This window comes from Carex rostrata, chromosome 28 (assembly GCF_964058835.1).
Source record: "Carex rostrata chromosome 28, lpCarRost1.2, whole genome shotgun sequence".
Lineage (NCBI taxonomy): Eukaryota > Viridiplantae > Streptophyta > Magnoliopsida > Poales > Cyperaceae > Carex > Carex rostrata.
Genome location: NC_135945.1, coordinates 1,565,596 through 1,577,135, shown reverse-complemented (window position 1 = coordinate 1,577,135; position 11,540 = coordinate 1,565,596). Strand labels below are relative to the sequence as shown.

The 11,540-nt window shown below is 36.2% G+C and overlaps 2 protein-coding genes across 2 annotated transcripts; one reads left to right on the top strand and one right to left on the bottom strand.

The window, feature by feature from the left end:
- The first annotated feature begins 306 nt into the window (after positions 1 to 306).
- Positions 307 to 774, top strand: LOC144545489 (BTB/POZ and MATH domain-containing protein 3-like). The gene has a single exon (XM_078294056.1). It carries the CDS (start codon positions 307 to 309, stop codon positions 772 to 774), a length of 468 nt encoding a protein of 155 aa, XP_078150182.1.
- A 4,732-nt stretch (positions 775 to 5,506) lies between these two features.
- On the bottom strand, positions 5,507 to 10,393 carry GC2 (golgin Putative 2). The gene is made up of 10 exons (XM_078294435.1): positions 10,213 to 10,393; positions 9,044 to 9,679; positions 8,745 to 8,855; positions 8,180 to 8,239; positions 7,852 to 7,909; positions 7,020 to 7,072; positions 6,851 to 6,937; positions 6,604 to 6,729; positions 6,367 to 6,414; positions 5,507 to 5,839 (listed from the first exon to the last, which is right to left on the bottom strand). Exons 1-10 carry the CDS (start codon positions 10,264 to 10,266, stop codon positions 5,582 to 5,584), a joined length of 1,491 nt encoding a protein of 496 aa, XP_078150561.1. The 5' UTR covers positions 10,267 to 10,393; the 3' UTR covers positions 5,507 to 5,581.
- Positions 10,394 to 11,540: the final 1,147 nt, after the last annotated feature.

The window sequence follows — 11,540 nt, the reverse complement described above, 5'->3', positions numbered from 1 at the left end:
TGTAAGTATGAGACGGGCTCCAGCAATGTGAATATAAGTGTTGTTTCCTGGCTCATGCAAACATTATTGTAATTAATATGAAGGTGTTTTTTTATTTTTATTTCTTTATGACAAGGGGTCATTTAAAAGGGGAGAGCTCCTACTGCTTGGAAGCTTCCCATGGTGGAAACTTGTAATGCTCCTTTTCCTTTTATACTCTTTAAATAAATATTTTTCTAAACCACCACTCCCCCGTCTTTTATTTATAATAACCCTCTCGAAATGACAAACCACTCCATCGTGAAAAATTATAGCTAGGCATCAACAATGCAAATTCAGAAAGCAGTGAGATCCCTTAGGGCATATCCCGTGTTCGTCACCAAATCACAAGTCTTTGAAATCACAGACTACTCCTTCCTGAAGAACATGAGGAGAAGCAGCTGCATTCAATCCGACACATTTATTGTCGGTGGCTATGAATGGGCGATCGAGTTCTATCCGAAAGGAGACAATATGCTAGCTAATTCTGAATCTGTAGCAGTAAGGGTCAGGCTAATAAATCCGACCCAAGACGTCGAGGCCGTATGGACCCACTGTTTGCGAGACTGGAACACATCCGAATGGTCAACCGGGACCCCTACATCCTTCGACATTAAAACCTTTTCATCATCTGGTTCCATACATTATGGTCATAATTTGATTTCTCGGTCCAATTTGGAGGCGTCGAAGTACCTAAAACATGATAAGCTTATGATCAAAACTACTCTTTGGGTTGTCAAAAAATGGAGATCTTAACCCCTACTAAGGGTACCAGAAGTCAGTAATAAATAATAAAGGGCAAGTAGTTAATTGAGGATTGATGCTTCCCTGTTGTTTTATGAATGAATAACTGTGCTTTCAGGTTTAAGTACAAGTGTTTCTCTTGGTTATATTTTCCATGAATTGTTCTAATTTGTAATTGGAATTTGTAGCACTCTTTTATCTATGTGAGTTTGAAATTAATAAATATGTTTTGTATCAGTGAATAGTGAGCATGCTTTGCGATATATTAATGGACCAGATCAACGATCAAACTTTTGCATTATATAGAAAAATGATATCACGCCATAGCTGATAGCTCTCATCTTTGCTTAGCCCAAAGAATTCTGATTAAAGGGAGAAGATGCATACTGATAGCTCTCAGAACACTTTACACTCCCTTCTACACACACACACACACACACATATATACAAATATACCCCTTTTTACTGTTTGAATTTCTACATTTGACAGATTATATATATTGCTATATATAAAATTTACGTGGTATATTTTGTAATCAATCAATGGGTTTATGTGGGCTGATTTTCTATGGAGGCCTCAGTTTCCAATTTTATCTCTCTGGAGAACAGCTTGGGTTCGATGGTCATTGAATCTAAAGTGGTTTCAATGAGTTCGCTCATCATCGGATCTGCTTTAGGATTCGTGCCCGCACTTTTGCGTATGCTTTAAAATTCGTGCGCACGAATCCTAAAACAGATCCGATGGTGAGCGAACCCATTGGAACCACTTTGGGTCCAATGACCATCGGACCCAAGCTGAAGTCTATCTCTCTGTACCTTATCCGCTAGTTGTATCAGACTAACCAGCTAGTTGGAGTTTCTTTATTATAGTGCAAATATTATCATTGAATGTCCTAGTGTATTGAAAAAACCCGGACAGTCCAGGACCGAACTAGACGAACTATGGACCGAACCCGGACCGAACTGGGTCAAGGGACGGGTCTAGCAAGGATAAGGGTTAATTTTTTTCACTAGAGCCGTTCAAACTTGGACCGGACTAACCCGTGGACTGTATAGATTGGGACCGAATCAAACCCGGACCGAACCATGAAGAACCGAACCAAATCCCCCATACTGAACCGTGAAGAACCGAACCAATCTGCAAATCCCCCAGACCCAGACCAACCCATGCGATCGTGGTAAATTTGGACTTTTTTAAAAACAAGAGTGTTTTATTATTATTTTTTTTTATACAAATGGTATATTTAAAAAATTTGGATATATCGATAGTGTTGACACCTGGCACCTGGCACCTGGCTTTATCCTACCATTTTTTCTGATCTTAGTTTAAACCTCTACTTAATTTGTAAGTAATAAAATATCAAACTGGTGAGCATCAGCTTAAATTTTACGAAAAGGAAAAAAAAGACTGCCCTTATTAGTGTCTAGCTAACTTTTTCCAAAGCTGTAAAACCCCAGCACAATTTTTTTTTTGGTTAGTGGTTAAAATTATCACTAACAATTTGATAAGAAAAAAGAAAAAAAGAAGAAGAGAGATGTCTCTTTTTTTTTTTTTTTATTGTTAGCTAGCTAATACTGAAGGTTATTTGTGTCTACCACTAAAGGATGTGATTTTCATGATAAGTTTTTACACAAAGTCCCTTTGCACTGAAACTCCAACCCTTTTAAGACTCGGTATAGGATGCATTGAATCCAAACATTCAATCAACTAGATCACTGTGGTAAAACGAGCCAGACAGTAATTAAATTTAGGTTAAAATAATACAGCAAGTGGTCAGAATTGCCGGCGAAAGGAATGGGCCCTGAGACGCCCACCCATTCTTGTATTTTTCTTGTTTTGTTTTTTAGAAGGTTGTATGTATGATATAAAGTATTAAATAACTAATGAATATATTATATATATCATGTACAGTGGGTCCCTGAGGTAGTACGAGAAAATATAAATATTGTCCACGGTTCCTCGATCAAATCAGTGTGTTAGATGTTGTCTCATAGCTTTTGGTATCGTTATATAGTGTGAACATGAAATTATGTGTGAACACAAAATTAAGTGTGAATACAGAAACATACTCTAACAATGTGAACATCGGTGTTGTTTCCTGGTTCATGTTGACTTTGGAAATGGGTGACATGTACTCTCCAAACTCGGTTAACCAATCTGGACAATTAATGTAGTCTGGCCTCATCTTCAAGTATTGTGTTATTCTATGGAAATAAATCTGCTGCGATTAAAAAATCCTTGCAATCCCTGCGGTTCCAAATCCGTCCGTTCATTTGTTTAGAGATTTGCACATAAAAAAAAATGTTATCAAGAGATGTAACACGACTTTCAACATGTTAGGACTCTTATTAAGAGTATTATTACATGCAGGGGCGGATTCAGGATTTTCGTTGGAGGAGGACAAAAAAATATTGAATCAAGTTTAAATAGTTAATTGATTTTAAATCCATTAACTAATTAGGTACTCGATAAAAAAAAATTTCAGAGAAAAGAGCAAAGTCAATCAAAATATTCCGATCTCCACTAAAACTCAAAATCCAAGTGGAGAGGAGGGGGGACCCCCTGGAACACTCTAGGTTCACTCCTGATCACACGACAATTATTCAGCATACATTGAGTCTCAGTCTTCGTTGTAATGCACCTTTCAACATTTCTCTTTCAAAGACCTCGACGGTCTTCACCTTTTCTAGATGTGGAAGATATATGTACCCGGTTGGGCCCCCCCACTAAGGAATGACAAATCAATTTTCAGCAACCAAAATTGACCCAGATGATGAGGCCCACTAAGGAGGTACTCATAAATCATTATCATCAAAGAGCCTAGCTCCTAGCTAGCTAGCAAAGCTCCAATTAAGTTCATTTGTTTAGAGATTTGCACATAAAAAATAATTGCTCCATGAAATTTGTGCAATATTCTAGAATGGGAAGGGAGGGATTTGAATCGCAGCAGATTTATTTCCGTTATTCTATGTAGGTTTTCTATTCTTTCACCACTGATCTTCTGCACATCTATGTTGGACGGAAAGATAACCACGTAGCCCACCAATCAGCTTACAAGAACATGGCCGTAGCTTATATGTTGCTAATGTGTACTTCTATTTTACATATGTGAACTTGCACTTTGTACTGCATTGTTGTTTGAATAAAATCCTATGCACAGTTTAGGCAAATAAATTGCATATCGGAAGGTCTTTCTATTTTTTTATTTCTTCATGGCAAGGGGTCATTTACTCAATAGGGAAAATAAATCTGCTGTAATTCTTGGGGAATTACAAGACCTTGTAATTCCAATCCGAACCGTTGGTCTTTCTCGAGATTTGTGCATGAAAACTTACTTTTTTTTCAAGATCTGTACAGAAAAAATTTGAATGGTTAATATTAAAATTTCAGGGCCCTGTAATTCCTCCCGGGATTACAGCAGATTCGAACTCCTCAATAGGGGAGAGCTCCTACCGCTTGGAAGCTTCCCATTGTGGAAACTTGTAATCCTCCTATATATTCCTTGAATACTCCTTAAATAACTATTTTTCTAACCACCACTCCCCGTGTTTTATTTATAATCCTCTCGAAATGAGGGCGCCGATTTTCACAGCTACAAATTTAATTTGTACAGATCTATGGTGAGATAAATCTTTTTTATGGACCAAACTGTCCTTTGTTCGGAAAGGAAATAATAAAGTTAGATTTCAAATGGTGTGGACCCCACCGACATTTATTTCTTAGAAGAAAGATTATACAGGTTCTTTACCTGTACGGTTGAAATCACAGGTTCGTCACCAAATCACAAGTCTTTGAAATCACAGACTACTCCTTCGTGAAGGGGACAAACTTGGGTCCGATGCCCATCGGACTCAAACTGAGTTCGATGGGTTCCAAAACCGTCCGATATACTTTAAGATCTGTGCACGTCGCTTTAATATCCATGCACAATTGTTCAATATCCGTGCGCACGAATCTTAAAGAGGATCGGACGGTTTTAAAACCCATCGGACCCAAATTTGAGTCCGATGGGCATCGGACCCAAGTTTGTCCCTTCGTGAAGAACATGAGCACAATGAGCTGCATTCAATCCGACACATTTATTGTCGGTGGTTATGAATGGGCGATCGAGTTCTATCCGCAAGGAGACAATATGCATGCTAATTCTGAATCTGTAGCAGTAAGGGTCAGGCTAGTAAATCCGACCAAAGATGTCAAGGCCGTATGAACCCACCGTTTGCGAGACTGGAACACATCCGAATGGTCAACCGGGACCCCTACATCCTTCGACCTGAAAACCTTTTCATCATCTGGTTACATACATTATGGTCATAATTTGATTACTCGGTCCAATTTGGAGGCGTCGAAGTACCTAAAACATGATAAGCTTATGATCAAGACTACTCTTTGGGTTGTAAAAGAATGGATTGACAGCGATCTTAACACACTGCTCCAACATCTCCCAGCTGACAGTAATAACTAATAAGCAAACTAGGACTTGAGGAGCTTTTACGTTTTGTACAAATTTTGATAAGAGATTTAACTAGAAAACCCTTTTGAAAGAAGTTTAAGAACAAACTGAATTCTTCTTAAATACACCGGGACTAAATTGGTGTGTAAATGAAAGTTCAACTCAGATTCTTTTTCAATCTTCAAGGAACAACTTAATTTTTTTCTTTAAAGCTTGTGGGACTAACTTATACAAATGACAGTCTAATAACCAACTTGATTTTCCTATATACATCATTTAATGACTAGAAGGAATTACAGGAACTCTTTGAATTATGGCTCCAATAAGTAACAATATAGTGCAAGCGAAGTGAAAATGTCACCAAAATTTCATTTTGAGAAGAGTATGTACATGACCCAAATGTGGAGGATGGCAACATAAACAAGTGCTGAAATTAGGGCTTTTGGATTCCTCCTGAGGAAAGGCAGCCCCGCTGACAAAATGGAGTCCAGTTGATGGATCACTGATCCTAACTGGAGACCTCCAGTTCTTTCTCTGACAGGATATTCCTGTGCTCTGGCAGTGCCAGACTCTATGTCAATTAGGTGATCAGTGGAATTTGTCCCATCAAGTAATCTTGAAACCATCTACAATGAAAAACAAACAAATGGTGTTATTTCATTTTGTATTATTGTATTGTACTTTTTAATTTGTCTTCTGCTAATTCACAGGTAACATAGATTTAGACTTTCTTATATTTGTTTCGCAACTTCTAGTTCGTGTGACTAAAAGCAATTCTTCATAAACATTTCCAGCCATTATGTTTGTGTGTGATGGCATGGATATTCTCTGTAACATATTGAAAAAATTGCTCCTAACTCTATTCAACATGGGAATTTACATTACTATAAATTTTAAAAGGAAATTTCAAAAGGTTTAGATAATAAGGAACTTTTGCTTGAGTCAACTCAGCTTTAATGGTTGACATTAGTATGAAATAAGCCAAAAGCTCTTAATATGTTACTGTACAACTTGAAAGCACAAAAATATTTGGGAACTGTTTGCAGATTTCCAAAGAGGATTATATGAACTTTCTTTTTTGCAATTTCCAAAGAGGATATAGGAAGTACCTAAATTCTCTTCTACTACTATTAACAAAAGAAAAAGGACAAACCTCAATTCTCAGTAGAAGTGTGGCCTTCTCAGATGAGAGAGCCTCCACCTGACGAGAAAAAACACAAGCCAGGGATCACATTATAATTTTGTTTAAATATTGATGCTCAAATATAAGAAAAAATTCTAGCAGTGAAATATTATAAAAACAGATAATATAATTAAACAATTATAGGACAATACATTATATATTATTTGCAAATTTTTGTTCTTTGGCATTCTTTAAAGGGAGTCCTACCTGGCTTTGTTTCTGAATCAAGCGATCACTAAGTTGGTCAAGTCTCTTCTCCAGTTCTGTCTCCATTTCAGTTTGATTCTCCATTTCCATCTTTGTCATATTGATGTTTTCCTCAATACTTCTAACCTTACAAATAAAAGAAAAAAAAAAAAGAAAAATAGGCTGTCAAGAATATTAAGAACTTGATTTTCATTTGTTTATATTTGCAAATTGCTAAAGGCACAATTATAAGTTGAAAATAACTGACCTTATCCTGCAGTCTTGCAACCTTATCAACTACAAGAGAATACTCTGCATCAATTAGCTCCAATTTGAATTTGCTCAAAGATTTTGACTGCATAAAAAATTAAAAGATGAGTTATTTACTATTACTATTTATAATCTGATGCTAAATTAATGCTCTAATGGAAAGTTACTTTATCTCCTGAAGTGGATCTCGCTTGAATCTTTGACATCTTCCTTCTATACTCTGAATATAAAGCACATATAACAAGCCCAATATTAGAACAGATAGATGCTAAAAGGAGAAAAATAACTCTTGAGGGATACAAGATTTCATTGAAGAGTCCGATGCAGATCTAAGCTGTCTATTTCAGATAGAACGGTTCAGATTAAGTATAACTTCATATTAGCAATATTGGTCAGAATTAGGGGTGTTCATCGGGTCCGGTTTAATCGGTTTTAATCCAAACCGAGAGAATTCTAATTAAATGTTCGGTTTTTCTCATTAAATGGATTGCTTCAGTTCAATTTTGAAAACTGGTTTAATCGTTTGGTTTGGTTTAGAAAAGTTTAAGACTGGTTAGACCGACTGAAATTCTGAAACCCATTCCCGTCCGAACCAAACATTTAAAATAATTCAAAAATTACGACATAATGTATATTGCTTGGTTCGGTTTAAACTTTAAACCGATTAAGACTGAACCAAACAAAATTTTTAAATCCATCCAAAAAAAATAATTAACAAAAAATTCGGTTGATAAGTTTATTTCAATTGGTTCGGTTATATTTTTGAAAACCAAAGAAAACTTTGGTTTGCCTATTTTATTTTGCTTTGATCCGAACAGAACCGATAAACACCACTAATCAGAATAGGCAGGCAAAAGGAAAATATGCAGTCAAGGTTGGTCTGGACCGTCCAAACTGAAATTGACGGTCCGATTTGCATGGGATCTCCGATCAAATCCGAGCAATTTGAGAGAGACCAATAATAAAGAAATAAGTTAACACTCTTGGGCAGTAGTTCACCTTCCTGAGCATGTTCCTTCGATTCAATCTGCTCTCTGATTTGGGCTACTCTTTTAACCTTTTCTTCAACAAATATGATTTAGAAATAAAAAGGCAGATTAGTAGTCTGACTAGCAAAGTAAAAATGTGAATGAATTAGAGAATAAATAGGCTGCTTATTAATATGGCCAAAACAATGTGTGCAGGTAACTTGACCTTATTGCTATGCATCAATAATGTGTTTGGTGGCCATAAAGCATTTCATAGATGTCACATTCATCTCTTACTTGGGGCATTTTTAACATTGAAGGTGAAATAGCAAATGAATAAATGAAGAAATAACACCTACTTCCAATTCTAGATTCCATTGGGTAGTTGCAAGCACTTTCGAGAGCTCAGCATTGATAGCCTGGAAAATAAAAAACGTTACCTCAAGAGTCATTAACACAGTTGATTTTTTAAGAGGAGAAAAGAAGTGCATGATCATGGATCTTTCAAATTGGATGGAGAAGGCATCTGTTGATGGTGAATGTGACAAAAGTAAATTTGATGGTAAGTTCAAACTTTTATTACAAATTTCCAAAGCAGGCATAATTTTACCTGCATTTTAGAAAAGGGGAATTTTCAGGGGTAACCCTGCAAAATCTCAAGGATACATATACCCAAAAGAAAATAATATCTAAGCAAAGACATGCCCTATATATGAAAAGAATATCTACATATACCCTCTTCATATAGGTTAAATATGCAAATGAGATGAAAAAGGGTTATCAGAAAATGCTCTGATACTTAAAAATCGTATGTCACAAAGTTTTCATAGGGCAATAGAATGGATTAAGTTTTGAGGTTCTCTTGGGTATATAAGAAACTTCTCCAAGTTTTATTTATAAATTATAACACATATAGGTAAATACCTCAAGCTTAGCGACACGAGAAAGAGCTTCCATTCTTGTACTATTATGCCTTTTCTTCTCTAACTCAACAGCCTCTATTGTTTCAGTTGTATTCACCAGTAACTGTGTAGCCTGAAACAAATAAAAGGCAAATGGGACATTATAAAAAAAAAAAAAACCACACACACACACAAATAACAGTAACCTTTGATTTATGTCCTTTTGGGTTCAAAAATACCAGAAAAAAAAAAAAAAAGAAACACCTTGCTTGAAACAATGAACATTTAAGATTTAACAGAATCTGAGAGAAAAAGCAATACCTGTTGAGCTTGTTCCCTCTCTCTCTCCTGAAGAACTCTCTCAAGACTCCTTTTCTCCCCTTCCATTCTTGCAACCAATTCCTCCTTTTCCCTAATCGCCTTAGCTGCCAGCTGAGCCAATTTCTCCTCCCTCCTTTTCCTCCTCTCCTCTATCTTTCTCTTCTCCACCTCTGAATCATACGAAAAGTCAGAGTCTGACTCACTCTCGCTCTCAGTGCCAGAATCAACAGCCTTCTTAGTATCCTCTCTCTTCTCTCCTTTACTATCTTTCTCTCTCTTTACCGTGCCAGCTCGACTTTGACCTCGCACATTAGGAACCATCTCCCTTTTTATTGGCTTTGAAGGGGTACTGAGAATCTCAGTCCAGTCAGCATCAGCACTATCAGTTGCTGTGACAGTTAAATTTGATGGTGAAGCAACTCTGCTGCTGTTACCAGAAATGTTACCAGAAACAATAGGTGATTTTTGGGGCAATAATTTTGACAGAGTAGGTTTTTTCCTGGGGAGGTTGATGGATTTGGGATCTGTGACAACTTGTTTCGTGGGGTCCGGGACGTCATTGGCAAATACTTGTGGTCCAGAAGGTGGGCCCAGCTGGTCAGTCTTGCCAAGGGACTCAGCTGCTTGCTGATCGATCTGGTTTTATAATTAATAGATCAGAGAAGTACTAAAATAGATATTTGCTTAAGTATTGGTAATATAAGATGTGACAATATAAATCTAGCAAGAATTCAGATTTGAAGCAGTTCGGATAGGAATAGTTACAATTCGCAGTGGTACCAAATGAGTCTGGTACAGTACTAAGTACTAAACAACTGGCCTTTTTTTTGGCTTGGAAAAGTATTACAGTTGTCAACTTTAGTTAAAACAATTACTTAACTATGCTAGCTTTCTAACCAAATTCAAGTTTAAATCCCTAACAGATACAACATTACTAAACTAACTGTATGTAATTCAGTAATTGGAATCAGAAGATCAGAACTATTCAAGTCTTTTCATATCTTTTGGATTTTTATAAAGTTATTATAAGTTTAATCAGGCGAGGTTATGGATTAAATACTCACTTTCTTTGATCAAACGTACAAAGAATAAATCAACAAATTCTAGAGGAATTCAATACGCAATAACTAAATCATAGAAAAAGAAGGAATAGGTGGTTAGGTGCTCACATGCTGAAGGAGATTCTCAGCGGCCTTGATCTTAGAGGAGATCCAGTGCGCCATAGTTGAATTATCTCATTAGTAGGTGTTACTGAAGCAGAATAATAATCACTTCTCACTTTCTACCAGAACAAATCAGATCTAACCAGGGACCTTACTTCAAATTAGGATCTTCTACCAAGCAATTGTCACTCCAATGTTCCTATTCGATTCGATTATTGAGCGTTTTCCAAACTTAATCGGTGCGTTTTCGAAGAGACTCACCTCCGATTTGATATATAATTTCTCTTTGTTACCTATTCAGATCGATGTGATTGATGATAGAAAAGAAAGATTGAAATCAGATGCAGTGCGATACCTGACAGTGTAGAATGAGATCTGACCCGTCTGTATTAATCTGACGCAACTCTTAAAGTAGAGGATCACCTCAGATTTGATATATAATTTATCTTTGTTACCGATTCAGATGTGATTGATGATAGAAAAGAAAGATTGAAATCAGATGCAGTGCGATACCTTACAGTGTAGAATGAGATCTGAGTCGTCTGTATTAATCTGGCAAAAATCTCAATGCAGATGGTCTTTATACGGTACGAGTGGTACGCTCTGAGGTAACATAATATTTGTGTTTCTATACAGTTCGTCCGATCAGAATCATTTGATCTAAACCAATCCGGTCCGAGGTGAAATGGACGATGATATGATCTTAAAAGTTCTGTTACCTCAGGTGATTAAGGGTAACAAAAAGGAAAAAGTCTTTATTGGGCTGTAAATTAAGAGGTTTATTGGGCCACCTATTAGACATTCATCAATTTTGAAAATAATTTTGCAATTGGGTAAACTTTGCATTGGTTCGTCCACTATTTGCGTTGAGACATGTCGATAAAACTAATGTGCGTTCACAGGCTTTATTTATTTTGTTAAGTATTAATTTATTACATTATTTTGGGCCCTCTATCTTTTCTCGTCAAATATTTTTAAGTTTCAGAAAAATAAAGGGGAATTTCATGTATACTCCTCGAAAACTTTGAAATTACATATTCTCCCCTCTAAAATTCATAATATCATATTTACCCTTTTAAACTTTAGAAACACACAAATTTACCCATTACAATATATGAAACATACTCAAATTTTGGATTAATCATGGTTTATATTCTAATAACTATAATTAATCACATAACTCAATATTTAATCCTGTTTTTCAGTGCCACTATCAAACTTTTGGAGAAAATTAAAATCCTTGATGTCACAGGAACCAACCAAGTAAAAGGAAGGACCTTTCAATTCCTTCTCTTCCTATCCAACAAGAAGTAACTTTTTTTTTTAAGGTTTAG

Excerpts from the sequence above, each read along its gene's own strand:
- GC2 (XM_078294435.1), bottom strand. The coding sequence starts at position 10,266 with ATGGCGCACTGGATCTCCTCTAAGATCAAGGCCGCTGAGAATCTCCTT. Across the intron at positions 8,856-9,043 it reads AGAGGGAACAAGCTCAACAG|GCTACACAGTTACTGGTGAA; the intron begins GTATTGCTTTTT and ends TATTTGTTTCAG. Across the intron at positions 6,415-6,603 it reads TGATTCAGAAACAAAGCCAG|GTGGAGGCTCTCTCATCTGA; the intron begins GTAGGACTCCCT and ends TTTTCTCGTCAG.
- LOC144545489 (XM_078294056.1), top strand. The coding sequence starts at position 307 with ATGCAAATTCAGAAAGCAGTGAGATCCCTTAGGGCATATCCCGTGTTC.